Source organism: Mesoplodon densirostris, chromosome 2 (genome assembly GCF_025265405.1).
Source record: "Mesoplodon densirostris isolate mMesDen1 chromosome 2, mMesDen1 primary haplotype, whole genome shotgun sequence".
Classification (NCBI taxonomy): domain Eukaryota; kingdom Metazoa; phylum Chordata; class Mammalia; order Artiodactyla; family Ziphiidae; genus Mesoplodon; species Mesoplodon densirostris.
Genome location: NC_082662.1, coordinates 118,891,065 through 118,906,886, shown reverse-complemented (window position 1 = coordinate 118,906,886; position 15,822 = coordinate 118,891,065). Strand labels below are relative to the sequence as shown.

General features: G+C 50.1%; 1 protein-coding gene across 1 annotated transcript; it reads right to left on the bottom strand.

Annotated features, from left to right (window-relative positions):
- Nucleotides 1–809: 809 nt before the first annotated feature.
- On the bottom strand, nt 810–15,232 carry FCRL6 (Fc receptor like 6). Its single transcript, XM_060120554.1, is given in 12 exon segments — nt 810–935; nt 1,012–1,043; nt 3,610–3,675; nt 6,916–6,971; nt 7,015–7,144; nt 7,554–7,747; nt 7,788–7,853; nt 7,926–8,138; nt 8,140–8,197; nt 8,729–8,962; nt 10,598–10,618; nt 15,202–15,232. Coding segments are annotated over 12 exon segments (1,227 nt in total).
- Between the last annotated feature and the right edge of the window lie 590 nt (nt 15,233–15,822).

The window sequence follows — 15,822 nt, the reverse complement described above, 5'->3', positions numbered from 1 at the left end:
GGAGGGAGAGGCAAGAGGGAGGAGATATGGGGATGTATGTATATGTATAGCTGATTCACTTTGTTATACAGCAGAAACTAACACACCATTGTAAAGCAATTATACTCCAATAAAGATGATTAAAAAAAAACCTTCATGTACATGCAAATCGCCTGGAGATCTTATTGAAATGCAGATTCTGATTCAGCAGATCTTGGCGTCTGCATTTCTAATAAGCTCAAGGGGAAATGCTACATGTTTGCAGCTCTGAGGGGCCAAGAGTGCTCTGAACGAGCAGACTTCTTGCTAGGGGAGGAGGGTACCAGAGTTGCTAACTCGGACCTCACTCTCCGTGATTCCAGTGCAGGGGCCTGCAAGCTGGGGCCAGGGCTTCACAGGCGCGAACATATAATCCTTCACTGAGCACTCTGGCTGTGGACTGGACTGGGACTCCCCTCCCTTCCCACTCCCTGCCCCGGCAACTCTTCCTCTTCCTCACCCTCTCATCTCCCTCATCACCAGTCAGGTCCACAGGGAGTCCATTCTCCTTGAATAAACCAGACCAAATTATCAGGCAACCCACATGATTGCTACTGATGAACAATATGAAACAAATTGATACACCATTATTAACAAATAGATTCTACAACCATGTATCTTTTTAAACATGTAAGGGGTAACAGAGTTTTCTGACGTGCTCCACAAACGGGGGTTCTGGCTGCTGGGCTGGGGAACTGGAGGACCACAGAAGAGGCTGGGGTCCCCTGGTCTCCTGGGGAGCGCTGGGGGCTGCAGATGGCTGTGTGTCTTGGGGGGAGGAGATGCCATCACTAGCAGAGGACCCCCTCGCATTCACCAATGGTATCTTGCTGGGTCCTGCTTCTTCTATTCAGCCCCTTGGCTGGAACCTCACTGAGCTGAGGGCGTCTCACCTCAGCGTAGATGACAGAAATGTCCTGTGGGAGAGTCAGGTCAGGGTGAGGAAGCAGACGTCACACAGAGAATGAGCAAAGAGCAGGGGTGCTATCTCACCTTTTCCTGCTGGGCTGACTGGGCAGGCCTGGCTGTGGGGAAGAGCAGCACTAAGGTTAGGGCACTGGGTTCACGGGGTGTCCCTTTCCCACCTCCTCGTGGCACCTTCCTCCAGAGAGCACGGGCCGGCCAGGGTGGGGGGCTGCTCCCCCTTTTACTTCTCAGGGCTTCCCACCCTCAAGCTGAAGGCAGGTGGGCCTGGGAATCAGGAGACCCCAGCTGTGTGACCGGAGGCCAGTCACTTGGCCTCTGAGTCTCAGCTGCTTCAACCAGGAAAGGGTGGTGGTGTTGACAGTGACTGCCTTGCAGGATTACAGTGTGAAGCAAGGGACAAGAAGGTGCCCAAGATACTTCTAGAATAACTCCTCCATTAGACACCCACTCTGCACCAGGCAACCATTTAGGTGTGAAAATTATATAGCTGACCTATCTAGTACACAGCTAACAGAAGTATAATTCTGTATATCTAATCTCACATCAGTCCTGCCAAGTAGGGGGTATTGATGCCTTCTCACAGTGGGATGAGAAAACTGAGGCTCAGCCAGGTGAATCACTCTCCACAGTCACTTCCATAAGAAGCAGAACCGTAGGCAAATATTGAATCTTTGTGAACGTGAAGCATTCTCCCACTGATAAAAGCTCCAGTATCCCCTCTTCTATGCATCTTGGAACATAATGGCTCTCCTTACTTTGGGTTTCAGATCCCTGCACCCCCGCAACAGGGAAAGCCTGCTCAGAGCTTGAGCTGCAAGCAGACTGTCCCAGACGCCACCCCTGCCCTGAATCATGCCTTCACCCTTGTTGCCTGCTAGGATTAAAAGGATCATATTTTCTTTTTTTCCTTATTTTGCTAATGAAAACCATAGAGTCTGAGGTTGGCTTCTTTTATCCTTTCTTATGTTTAGGTCCTCATTGTGACTCTTCTCAGGAAGGAACTGGGCCCACGTGTGCTTTCCCATCTGCTTGGCAATGCTCTGGCCAGCAACCGGTCAGGTCCTGGGAGAAGTGCCCTGAGTCCAAGAGATTTCTTGGCTGTCCACTTTCCCTAGTGCCCTTTATGGGTGGAAGCAGAGTCCCTAGACTGACTCAGATCCATTTTATAGACCAGGAATTGAAATCTCAGCACAGGTAAGACATAAAACAAGCTTCCTATTTTTGAACACCTATTGCATACCAGACAATCTTTATGGATTCATGTCCTATTCCTAGCCATTTATAATAATCTTACAAAGTAGGCATTATCTACACTTTATAGATTAGGCTCGGAGAGCTTAAATAACTTGTCCACAGGCACACAGTGAGTACATAGAATCAAGTTTTGAACTCAATTCTGACTGACTCCCACACTCCTCCCATGATTCCACGTTGCCTGTTTGTCTCTTAGAGAGTGGACTAGCCTTCCCCGTGCCTGCCATCTTGACTCTGGTATCTGTGGCCGGGGTTCATGGTCTTTATGGCTCCCTCTTAGAGCTGAGACTGTCCTGTTTAGACTTACACTGAGGGTCAAAGACAAACTGTATCATTCTTTTTCTTTTTTTCCTTTGTTGCTCCACAGTGCTCAGAAAAGGGAAAAAAAAATTCCTCCCTAGTTGGGATGGTAACAGTGGAGATGTGGTGGATATGATGTAGATGATGGTGATTATGGTGGACATAGCGCTGTTTGTGGTGATGGTGGTAGTGAAGGAGGAGATGATGGTGGTGGTGGTGAAGGTGGCTGTCATGGTGAGTTGGTGGTCAGGGTGATGGTGGCGGTCATGGTGATGTTGGTGGTCAGGGTGATGATGGTGGTCATGGTGATGTTGGTGGTCAGGGTGATGACAGTTGTCATGGTGATGATGGTGGTAGTGATACCTCACCCTAGGCCCCAAATTTCCCCTTTACATGAGCAAAGATGTCAAGTTTGACCTGAGATCACTCACCTTTCACTCTCCTTTGGGATCGTAGGCGCCACAGCGTAGATAACGCTTTCATTGTTCTCATTCTGGCAATGAACTGAAAGAAGGAACGCAGGTGCAGCTTGAATAGGACCCACCTGCTCTCCCACCTCAGGACCCAGAAACACATATGGAGGGAAGCTAATCAGGGGCTGTTATGGTGATAACTGGCAGTGGGAAGCAGTTATTCATGTGGGATATCCATCTTGGCAGGAGGTGCCTGACCCCTGCAGAAGATTCTAGCAGCTTCCCCAACCCTGACATTGTTTAAACTAGAGGTTGGCAATCTTTTTCTGTAAAAAGGGTAGTGAATATTTTAGGTTTTGAAAATACCTGGCTCTGTAGTGTGATAGCAGCCACACATGACACATATACAATGCTCTTTACAAAAATACTTGGTGGACCAGATTTGACCCATGGTCAAATTTGCTAACCCTTGGTCTAAACCTCCCTCTTGGGGGCTGGGATCCCTTCCTACTTCCCTCTCCCACCACCAGCTCCATGCTCTGGCCCCTTAAGCTCTCCCCAGAAGCCATCTGTTTCCTTCCCCAGATGACTGATTCCTGAGACTCGGGGGCTCGTGAGGCCTTCTTTTTTATGACTTCCCTTAAGAGGCCTTTCTCTGCCTTTATAGACAGATATTGGTGCTACTGCAAGTCCTTACCATTGACATACAGTGGGTGTTCCTCTCCACCTACGGCTGGGGGCAAATTCCGGGGTGGAAGGGGCCCTAGGAGATGCAAAGGCACAATTCACTGAGAGCCCTCAGAGAGCAGACTGGATGGTGGGGACAGAGAGGCTGAGAGAAAGAATGTCAGTTACCTTTAAAAATTGTATAAAAAATTAAAAAATTAAACTAAAAAAAAAAAAAAAAAAAAGAATGCCAGCAGAGGTTGCTAGAGGTCTGAGGCTGGTTTGTTAATGAGGGTTAACTCACAGGTCTGGACACGGTTAACTTTTATGGGATGTTTCCTTTGAAAAATACCCCAGAGGGGAGGGTGGCTCCATGGGAATCACAAACTGGGAGGAAGCAGGGTCAGAAAGGATGGGTCACATCCTTGCATCGAAAGGGCCCAGACCCACCAGTCAGGCTGCTTTTCAGAAGGAGGAAAAGCTAATAACTTTGACAATATACCATGTGCCAGAAACAGGGCCAGGGAATTCAAATACAGCGTCTACTTAATAGCAAACCTCCTAACCCAGGGACAAGCACAGAGCTGGATGTCACTAAAGCCCACCTACCTAAATCTTCGGTGTCTGATATTCTTCACAACCACCTTGCAAATGTTGATACTGTGTTTTCCGTTTTTTAGATGAGGTGACTGAGGTTGGGAGAGGTGACTTCTTCGAGGTCACACAGAAAGTGGTGGAGACAGAATCTTAATCCAGTGTGTACACTTTTTCTCCACTAGCATGCTGCCTCTGTGAAATCAGGCGTTTCCAGAACTTTAAAAATGACCTCTTGGGATAGGAATTGGGTCACAGGTGGATATTAGAACACCTGGTTCCTTGCCTGGTGTCCAAGAAATATTCATTAGCTCTAACAGCAAGAAAGCATCAGAGTTGTCAGGTAGCACCTTTGGACATGGCTCCTCCTGTAAAACCAAGAGGGCATTTGTGGAGACTCAGAGAGGCCTCTAATGCTCATTTGTCAAGGCTGTGTTTCTGAGTCTCCATTCATGAAGAGCTCTGTGAATTTGATGGAACTGTGTTTTATGGGAGGTGTGACAGTGGGAAATGAAATGAATACTTTTAAGCAAACAACCAGAACTTGCACACTTAAGTAACTGCTACTTTGAAGTAGACCTCCTGTATGACCACATCCTTGTCCTAGTGATTCCATAATTGGTCAAAATGTTTTGAACATTGCCTTCAGAGATACAGTCTGTGGAATATCTTCAGTGGTGGCACATTTGTATTTGTTGAGGAATGGATATGCTGTCTGGAAATGGTTAAGGGTCTTCTAAAGCTGGGCATGGAGAAAAAAGCTGTTGGACTGTGTCTCTTGTGTGGCTATGGAATTGGGCCTGAAGGTGGTTTTCTGAGTGACATTCTAAGGAAGGTTGTGTGCCCCTGAGCTTCTGAGATGATAGGCCCACCACCAGGAGTCTTATTTTCATGAGAGACAGGTTCCTTAACAAAATGGAGCCCAGGTGCTCCCAGACTGGCAGTGGGAGTGGGGTAGGGGAGTGGGAATGGGTGGGGAGGCAAAATTGCCACATGAAGAGGGACGCTCCTTTGTTCCCTGTGAAAGGCATCTTCCTCTTGAAGATCTTTCACCAGTGACTGTTCCTCCGCCATCTTGTTTGGGCCTGGTTGGGAGATGGCTGTACTGTGTTGCTTTGCCTTTAACTCTCTGACAGAGGTGAGTGGGCAGAAATACTCATGCTACTGAGACCAGGCTGGCTTTATGACAGGTGCAGAGGTGGTAGAATTCACAGATCTTCAGTTCATGGTCCCCTACTCCAGCTGCTTCCTCATCTAACTCTGGGCCTGCCTCCATCTTTCTCCCACTGCACAGGTATACCTTAGAGCAACTCTGGCTTGCCTTGATGAAATCTAGACTCAAGACTAAAGGAAAGGAGAGATGAGAAGTTAGATGGACAAAGGCTGCTAAATTAAAAAGGGGAGAGGAAGTCGGAGCCTGGCTCAAGCCCTAACTGGGGTGCCTGGTGACGTAGTGGGTCTCGGGCTGGGGAGAGATGCTTTCAGGTATCCTGGCTGATGGTCAGGGAAGACTACTTGGATTGCAGGACTGGGTGGTCTTCCTCAAAGAACAGTCTGGCTTAGCTCTCAGAACTCATCACAAATTCCTTAACTGAGGGAGCTGCAAACTTGAAAAAGCAAATCTAGCTGGAGGTCTATGAGAACAATTACTTTTGCCCTTGGCAAGTGGAAAATAAAAATGTTGCCCCCAGGGAGGAAGAAGTAGGTTGATTTGAACTTCTGTAGGTGGATTTGAAGCCCTAGGAATAAACTGGCACCAAATAGCTTTGGCACTGGGAGCCATTCCCTTCAACATAGCCCCAGGCAAACAAGGGTTAGAGTTGGAATAAACCCGTAGCCACCAAAGGTGATTGCTTTGAAAGCCAACATTCATGCTTCATTATCATAACCATGACAGGAAGAAGAGGAGAGTCTGGAATTTCAAAACCAATAGGTGAGCTAGCAATGCCATTTATCTGATTATTTTCACTTATTTCTCCCTATAGAATTCTCTCCCTATAGAATTTCTCTCATCTGAATTTTAGCTAAACTTTTTATGACTCTGATCAGAGGAATTACAGAATGGATAACAGGGGCAAAGGCAGTTTGGGAACCTGCCGGGGTGATGTGCTCAGGACAGAAGAGAATGTACTGAGCACCCACTCAGTGCCAGGCTAATACATCAGGTATGAGACAGATGTCACCTCATTAACTCAGACCTTACAACATCCCAAGAGGGAGACATTTAGTGAAACCTAAAAGGAACTGGCCCAAGGTCACTGAATTAGTAAATAGCAGTGCTGGGACCGGGCTATTCCCCAGTGCTCTCCACCACACTTCCTTCCTGATGAGTTGACAGACACGGACTCTCACCCAGGGCACAGCACGGCACAGAAGTGTGTATGCATGAGCATGCATGTGCACTGGAGTTCTCATGTCTTCTTTCTCCTCCACTAAGCAGACCAGAGCTCTGCTGACTTTAACGAGAGAACTGGAGGCCTTGGGTTTGTTCAGTATATTCACAGCCACAGGCTGTCTTCCAAACGTGAAGGACACTGATCTACACCTCGTTTGGCTTGAAAGAATTCCTGTTTGTGCCTTTATTCATGCCCCAGTGTGCAGTAGTGTGCTTGTGCGCTCTCTGGGTGGGTGAGTGGGCGTGTGAGACACTGTGTCTGTGTGTGTGAGTTCTGGAAGCTCTAAGTGTCCCCCCTGGGGCCCCTTTGTATGACGTGTGAAGAAAAATCCCTCCTCCTCCCAATACCCAGAAGTAAGCAGTTGGTCCTGTCAGGCTCTGGCTTTCCAATGGCTGGGCTGTGCCTGGCATAGGGATTCGGCAATCAAGAAAGCCAAAAAGAGTTACTGATCAGTTTTTCTCCAGGGTCTGAAATACCCTAGAAGTGCAGCAGCAATGACCGTCATGCCAAGCAGGCTTGCAGGCAGCCAAGGAACCAGCCAGTTGATGCTAGTGGGGGCAGATAAGACCCGAGGACCTGGGGGGTGAGTAGGGGTGACTGTGAGCATTGAGGATGAAATTAACAAATGCACCCCAGACTGCACAGGAGAGGCAGAGTGGTTGGCATTAGCGGGAACCACCTGGCCTGAAGGAGCCTTGCCAGTGGGAATGAGGGACGGATCAAAGGATGTCAACATGGATGGGCAATTCCATGGATGACCATGTGGCCCTCCCTCCACGGTGCCCCTCGCTCTCTGTGGACTTCATTGTTTCCCTGCCAGGTTCAGTGGACAGATTCCCCAAGCGGGCTCCATGCTCAGTCAGTCATGCAGTGCCTGCTCTGGGCCCAGCATTGTGGGAAGCATGGCGGGAGGAACACAGAGGAGTGAGATCTGACCCTGGCCAGCTTGCTGGGGCTCACAGCCCAGTTGGGGGACAAGACCTACCATCCACGGAGAGTGTCTCAGGCTTGCTTGTCTCTTTGGAGACACTGTTCTCAGCCTTGCAGGCGTAGTTCCTAGCATTCTGCTCTGACGTCACCGGGAAGAGGAAGGAGATGGCTCCACCATGGGGAGCCATGTGGTTGCGCAGGGTGTCCCCATTGAGGTAGAATGAGGATCGGAGGGGAGGAGCTCCACAACTCGGCTGGTGGGTCTCAAGGTGAGCAGAGGACAGGGCACAGGAACAGGGGCAGCATACAGTTGGAAGGGTCAGCGGGACCCCCCAGGCTCCTCCCTTGGGGACCCCTCCCCACATTCCCAGGGGACCCCACTGCCCAGGCCCCTGGGGAGGGTCTCCCCATCCTCCCCTTACCCCACACCCTGACCTCCAGCTGGGGACTCTGTTTCTGGACCCAGCCACCCTCAAGGGCCGCGTAGCACCAGTAAAGCCCGGAGTCTCCCTCCTCGGCTGCTGGGATGCAGAGTTCTGGATGGAGGCCCCTGTCCTGCAGGGTGTGGCCCTCCTTGTGGAAGGAGAAGAGGAGCTGCCAGGCTGACCGCGGGCTCCCCTCACCGAGGAGTGGGCTCCGGGCTCCCCCCATGGAGCTCACGAGAGGGGTGGGCTGTCAGCACAGGAGGCAGGAACAGCTCTGGGAAGAGGCCGCCCAGGGCTCAGGAGGGGAGTCCTGGACAGCGAGGCCCCTAGAGTCTGAGGTGAGGTCTGAGCTTCAGCACATCCCAGGCCCTGCCCTGCGCCGTGTGGGAAGTTCCGTCACTGTCTCCCAGCACCTGGCCTCTCATCCCACACACCAGCTCTGAACTGACTCCCACAGCCCTGAGCCCCTCTGGGGTCCCAGAAAGCCAGTGACAGAAGGGCCTTAAAGGTCACCTAGTGCCCAGAGGAGAAGGGTGTGGCTCAGGGTCTCAAGGGGGGAGCAGCAGGGCTAGTTCTTCCCTTTCCCCACAGGGCATCTTCCCCCCCTTCCCTGGCTCCAGACATGCCCCGTGGGGGGGGGCAGGGCATGTGGACAGCATCCTGGACATCTCAGGGCCCTGCAGATTGGTCCAGCATCAGGGGAAGCCAGAGAGAAGGACGCTGCCCAGAGAGCTGCCGACCTGTAAGACCAGACCCCTGAGCAGCACCCTTCCCGCTCCCCCCAGCCCCCCAAGTTGTGACTCACCTTGGACTTGAACCATGACAGTCCTTGAGGTTCGTCTGCCCACATATTGCATGTATGTCACCTGTCCAGTGCAGCTGTACCGGCCGCTGCTGTTCACTGTTGCTGTTCCCATGGACAGAGGCTGGTTGCCCTTAGAGAGATGGAGGAATTTTCCATCCCTCCATCCCCAGCATCGCAAAGTCAGGATATCCCCTTCAAACACGGGGTCTGGCTGCACTTGGAGGCTCAGCCAGGCTGTGAGACACAGGAACAGGGTCACCCTGGAGCTGCAGGTCCCTCAGTCCATTTTCTCCCTCTGTCCCCCAGCCCAATGCCTCCCCCGCAGCCTTCCCCCCAACCCCTCCCCGGGATGGAGGCTCCTGGTCAGCTCCTTCACAGCTGTCACTCTCTCCCAGCCCTTCACGCCAGACCAAGGCAGGGTTTCTGCTTTCCTGCACCCCTCCTTCCTCTCTCCTTCCTCTGCCCTTCTCCTTATTCCCCCCTCCCCTCCTCTCCTCTCCCTGTGCCTTCTCTCTGGCCTCTTTCCCTCCTACCCTCCTTGTCTCCTTTTTTTTTTTTTTTTTTTTGGCTGTGACCAGAGATCTAACCCGTGCCCCCGGCAGTGGAAGCGCGGAGTCTTAACCGCTGGACCTCCAGGGAGGTCCCCCTCCTTGTCTCCTTTTATACTGCATTTTCCTCCGCCACCTTGACAAGCCTGAGTCAAGTTGGATTCCTTCCACCTATTGTTCTGCTTCATTCCTCCTTATTAGATTCTCACTCCCCTAGATTGGTTTCTTTTCCTCTGGTGACTCCAGTGCAGCTCTTTCTTCAGCGTCCACCTCTGATGGTAGCTGCACCCCTGTCCACCAGAGAGGAGCTGGAGGGGTGGGTGTTGTATGTGCCACGGCCTGGGCTCGCTCCCTCCTGCTTCCCTCATCAGGCTTCCCCAGGCCCAGCCTCCATCGGCACTCCCAGCAGTGAGGTTCATTTCCACCACAGTCATGGTGCAGGATCTGTCATTTCTGTCCTCATTTCTAAAATGCATTTTATGTCCTGACATGGACAAGAAAAGGGCTCCTGGGGACCCAGCATCACCGGCAGGGCAATCCCAGGCTGGCCTGGCCCCAGGACATACTTCTTTGATCCCAGACAGCCTCAGGAGCCTGGGAGTAATGATGAGTAATCAGATAGGGAGCCCTGAGGAGAGCCCCAGAACATCCTGCCTTTGCCTGGATCCACCTGGATCCCTAGAACCCATTACCCTCCCCCTAGACTAGGTAACGATGCTCACATCATAGCTGAATAATGGGTCTTTCTTCCTTGGCTGCTCTTTCTAGCATCACTAACTATTGGTTTAGATTTCCCTCCCTGGTATACACAGAACATGTCCTTGGAGGTCAAGATGTTCCTAGGCCAGAGTTTTCACCTACTTGACAGAGGCTCCATGGAGTTCAGTGGGACAGGATGGGCGGGAGGGCAAAGGTAGCCAAGGGAGAAATAAGGCAGATCCACAGAGAAAGATGCCTGCTTCTTTGAACATTAGAGGGATGGAAGGGAGTCCAGAGCCTTGATGAATGGAGATTACAGGAGCTCCAGAGCCACACTGAGAGGAGGAGACTGAAGCCATTGCTACTTGTAAGGGAGCCGGATAGTGGCCTAGAGCCATTCTTCTGGGACTTGAGTCACCCTATAACTATCCTCAGCCCGAGAGAGTAGAGTGCTGGCTTTCTCCTCTTCCTGGGAATTAGTGAAGACTCCTGAGGAAGAAGGCTAGGCAGGTGTTGCTCTGAAGATGTTTCTGGGGGACCCAATGGTCCTGACTTTTCCCTGTCCATTAAGTTTTGGCCCAGAGACACACTTGGAGATGAAAGAGACATAGACAAGACTCACCAGTTTTCCCAACACAGGGAACTGCAAGAGAACAAAGTGATAGAATTCAATTAAGAGCAGAAAAAAACTTTCTGACAAGGAGGAGGACTGTCACCTTATAAATGGGTGCTAACATCCATTCAACCAGTCAACCACCCAGCCCCCTAAGCACATAAATATCTAAGCCACCCAACTGCTCAGTCACCCAGCCACTAAACACCCAGCCACCCAACTATCTAACCACCTAACCACCCAGTCACCCAGACATCCAGCCACCCAGCCACTCAGTCACTCAACTTTTACGGTGGACCTGCTGCCTAGAATCCTTTACCCTATCTCAGTTCAAATGCTACCTCCTTAAACAGGTCTTGCTGGGGGCCCCCAGTCAAAAGAGTTCTCCTCCATCACTATTACAATACCCTATTGTATTATCATCAGAGCACTTATCACCGTTTGAAATTATCTTATCATTAAATTGCCTACTTGTTATCACCTGTCTCCCTCTGTCTAGAATGTAAGCCCCATGATCGCAGGTACTCTGCCTGTCTTGTTTACTGCCGTATTACCTATGCCTAGTGCCTGTGCCTGGATCATGGTCTGTGTTTAACAAGCATGTACTGAATAGGTGCATGAATGCTTTCCTTTGTGCCCACTCATGCGGGGCAGGGAACAAAAATAGAAAACATAGGACTAGATTCTTACACTAATGTGCTGAGGGTCTAATTTATACCTACAGAAGAACTCAGACAGCAAAGGCAGGACCTGATTCCTGTGGTCCATCTGTCCACAGAGCTCTGGGGAATAGAGTACGGGCGTGATCAGAGGAAAGAGGTGAGATTTCCCTGGAAGAGTAATCATTAAAAGGTCCTGGGACATGGACGGGCAGCTCGGACAGATGAGAGAACTATCAGCAGGCCAGCGTGTCACACACCGTGTTGCACTTTGTATGCATTGCACTACTGCTTCTAGAGGAACCAATGTTTGAGGAGAATAGGTGGCCAGGAAAGAGAGGCCAAACCACAAAATGATGACAGATGAAGTGAGGCAGGTGTGATCAGCCCAAGGGATGGAGGACCCTAAACTTAGGGGCACAGTTGGATATAAAGCAGTGGAGCATATTCTGGGCTTTGGGGCAAGGGGTGAAATGATGAATGGTGTAGGGCTGAGTGCAGTCAGTCCAGCCTGTCCCCAGGCATTTACCTGTGCCCTTCATTGTTGGGTGCTGTGCAGAACCCTGAGAAATGCAAGAATGGCCTTGGAGGGGGTGGGTGAAGACCGCCTCAGCAGATGTTTGGCATGTTCATTCACAGGCTGTCATCCTCACTGTTCACATGACCTGGGACACATTCTCTACCTACTCAGGTCAGGGTTAGCTCACCTGCAGGTTCTCAGTGTGTGCAGAATCTCTTTCTTACCATCCCTCCATCCCTCCATCTTCCCCAGGCCTCCATGCTAAACACATCTTCTTCTAGGAGCTTGGTGTAATGGAGAGCATGCAGGCTTTGGAACCAGATGACCTGGACTAGACTCATGAATCCATCTCTTTCTATGTGACCTTGGACAAGTTGTTTAAAGTTAAAGAGCCTCCAGTTCCTGGTTCTGTCTGTATAACAGAAAAGATAATAGTCTTTTTTCCCTTACAGAGTAGTTACATAGATTGTATCAACCCTCTGCCTGGGAAAGTGGTTACCACATTAACTGAAAGCAGAAAGAAGGCCTGACCTCAGAGTGACTAAGTAAGACCTTACTGGGTAGTGATGCCTCCCCTTCCTTTCTCTTCTCCCCTGGAAAATGATTTTGCAGCTACAAAGCAATGAACAGACAGGGTTGAGGGGACTGACGCCTATAACAAGAGAGAAGGCATCCAGGGAGCATAGGCACTTCAAATGAGCTCATGTTCCCAGATCCTGATGACTTGCTGTCCAGGGCACTGCAAGACCTTGGGATTGTGACTGCAGGACCACTGTGTATAATCAAGACAGCCGCCAACTGGAGACAGAGTGGGCGACACCTCCTTACAGCAGTTCCTATAAAGAAGACCCGAGGGCCTCAGTGAGCTGTAGGCTGAAGATGAGGTGACAGTGTGATGAGATAGCTGAGCTATTGTCACGCTAAGTCACACAACAGAATCCCGAATGATTCAGGGAGCAGCTCCACTGAACTCGGCACTCAGGCCACTATGGGAGGGATGAGAAAGCCCAGCTCCTGGCCCACTGACAAAGCCCATCAAGATCAAGCAGACTAGCACAATGAACAGAGTCTAGAAACCATTTCCTATTAGAGGGATTGAAAGACATTTATCTGAGAAAGACGAGAAAGAGTACACAGGGATACACAGTGGCCTTCAAATACTTGATGGGCTAAGCTTAAAGGAAGGGAGAGACTTGTTACTTCATAGGGCAGAAGTGGAACTAATTCACGGAAGTTAGATCAGAGAGGCAGGTTTCAGTTCAACATGAGGAACTATGCCACGGTCGAGTTCTACCACATTGGAACATGCTGCTTTGTCAAGCTGTGGCTGCCATGCAGCTGGGAGGGTCGTGTGTCACAGATGCTGTGTTTGCACATGGGGGGTGGGTTCCAGTATTGAGAGTGAAACTGGCTAATGCCCAGCTCAGAGGAAGATCAAGGTTCATCTCCTAAACTTTAAATACATCTTTAGTGTACAGCCATGTACCAGCATGTCCAATGTCAGGGCTTCTAGCCTCTTGAATCCCTGATAGCCAATAATAATAATAGGCACCATTTATTGTGTGACCATGTCCTGCCAGGCACTTTAAATGAATTTTATTTTCTAGTTTTACCTGATTAGAATCCAACTATACCCAGACTAGAGGTAGTGAGGTAGAATGGAGAAAGCATGGGGTTTGACATCATACGAACTTGGGTTTGCGTTGTTACCAGGGTAACTTTGCTCTTGTTAGCAGCATAATTCTAGGCAAGTTTCTTAAACATTTTTGAACCTCAGTTTCCTCAACTGTTTAATAGGGATAAAAACCCCCTGCCCTATAATGTCCTGAAGGTTAGATGAGATAATGTATGTACTACAAAGTAGGCACTCAGTGTTTTGTTTTCTCTGTCTCTCTGTCCACATCTGAGAGGAAATAGCAGCTCTACCTTTATGGTAACTCTGTTCCTACATATTTAGCCATGGGGTCTGAATCTTAGGCTGGCTTTCTGGGGTTGTGAGCATCAGGTGTGACTCAGTCCTGCCTGGGTTCCCCGTACGCTGTCCACTAGTCAGCCAGTCACTGACTCTCCCTCCCTCTTCCTTTGCTCTCTCCCATCCAGATCCTGGGGTACACGCTGGGAAGCTCTTAGACTTTATCTAGTCAAGTTCAAGGGCTGTTCCTTTCACAAGGAAGTGATTTGCCCTTGGCAACCTCTCCTCTGGAGTGTATCTGGGCATGAGGCCATCCTGTCCCTGCACTAACGTGAGCACTGACCTTCTCACTTGTCCAAACGGCCATTCATAGAACACACAGGGCAACATGGTGATGTCGGGGAAGGAAGAGCCCTAGGTGGAACAGGTATTGTCTTCCCAGGGGATAAACGCCCACAAACGCTGTCTAGGAAGCAAGTGTATTTAGGAATGGTTTTGCTTTTCTGGTTCAATGAAAACAAACAAGCTTCTGGGACCAAGTTTAAAACAAAAAGTAAGTCAACTCAGAAACCGTAAAGCACTATATGCCCAGACTTGTTCCTTTTAAGTGTAGCAGGGGACAGTAGCTGAGCCTGAGCCGAGCTTGAGCCGAGCCTGGGCCGAGCCTGGGCCGAGCCTGAGCCGAGCCTGGGCCGAGCCTTAGCTGAGCCTGGGGGAGCCAAGTAACTCACCCCACAACAATCCTCTGCCTGGAAACCAGTCCCTGCAGTCATTGGCAGGGGTGACTGGTCCGAGGGTGCTCAGAGCAAGGAGACTGGTATAGATTCAGAAGAATGGATTTGAACCTTCATATCGGTCCCCATGGACCAGTCAGACCCAAAGCAGAACACCCCCACCACCCTCCACAATAGACAGAGGATGTAGGCAGAAGAAGAATGGTCAGTTTGAAGAGGGCTTTGGATACTTAGAGCATAAACCTCTTGACCAGGTGTGAAGCCCAGTCATTGTTGACTGGTTCTAAGAAAAAGCTGAGGCTTCATAAAAACATATCTCCTTGTAAAACCCCATGTTTTGCTCCTGTTGCTGACAGAAATGCACGGAACTGCTTTCTTCCCATTTCCCTGATCTCTTCTCTTACATTCTGGCAGCCTCCTTCCCTTCTATAATATCGTTTTCCTTTCAAGATAGCCCTGATGGATATTTTAACCCGATTTCACAGGGTAAAAGTGTCATTGGGTCTCAGCATGTGATTTTCTGCCTCCCTAAATTAGCTCTGATATATCGAAGGGTTACCCTTCCAGGAGCCAGGAAAATGGGATAGGGAACACCAGGACTCCCCTATGTCTCCATGCCCATCACTCTCATCCCCGTCACTCTCAAGCATGCCCATGTGCACGCACTTGTCTCAAGCTCCAGCCATAACCCACTTGAACTAGGAAAGGTGAAATAAGGAACTTTGCGTCTTAGGAACGACTTACAGTCTTTGGTGCTCAGAAGAGGATGCTGGCGCTTGGTGACTTACCGAAGAGCAGTGCAACTGTCCAGAGCAGCATGGGGCCTGGCCTGGCGTGGAGGAGGGAACCTGGGGCAGACTGAAGGCAGGGGTGAGACTGGGAGGGACAGCATCTAGGCCACAGGCACAGGGGTGGGTGGGTGACCCCCTCTGACGTGGGTGGTGTTAGTGCTTGATAATCTAAATACGGGAAGTGGGGAAGAAACTTTAAAAGCTCAAATTGGTATTTCTTCTTTGGTAGAAGGAGTGTTACACCAATGAATTTTCTTGACCTTAAAGCATAAAGGAGTCAGGTAGGCGACTAGCAAGCACTTTTGGATGCTCTCTCTGTGGTTTGAAAAAGCTCATGCTAGGAACTAGGGTGGGACAAGGCTATGGAAAGACACAGAGACTGCCAGGATTTGCTTGGCCTCAGCATCACTTAGCCTGGAAGGTAGCACAGCTCTAGAAACACTAAGATCATCCACTCCCCACCCCGAGTGACGTCTAGCTCTCCAAGGTACCCTCTTCTTCAAGGAGAAATGTGTCTGGACACTGCAATGAAGCAAAGAAGTGGAATCCTGAAAAGAGTTCACAGGACTGTAAGCTCAGGAGAGAATCAGGGATTGATGAGGTTGGGGTAGAATGGGG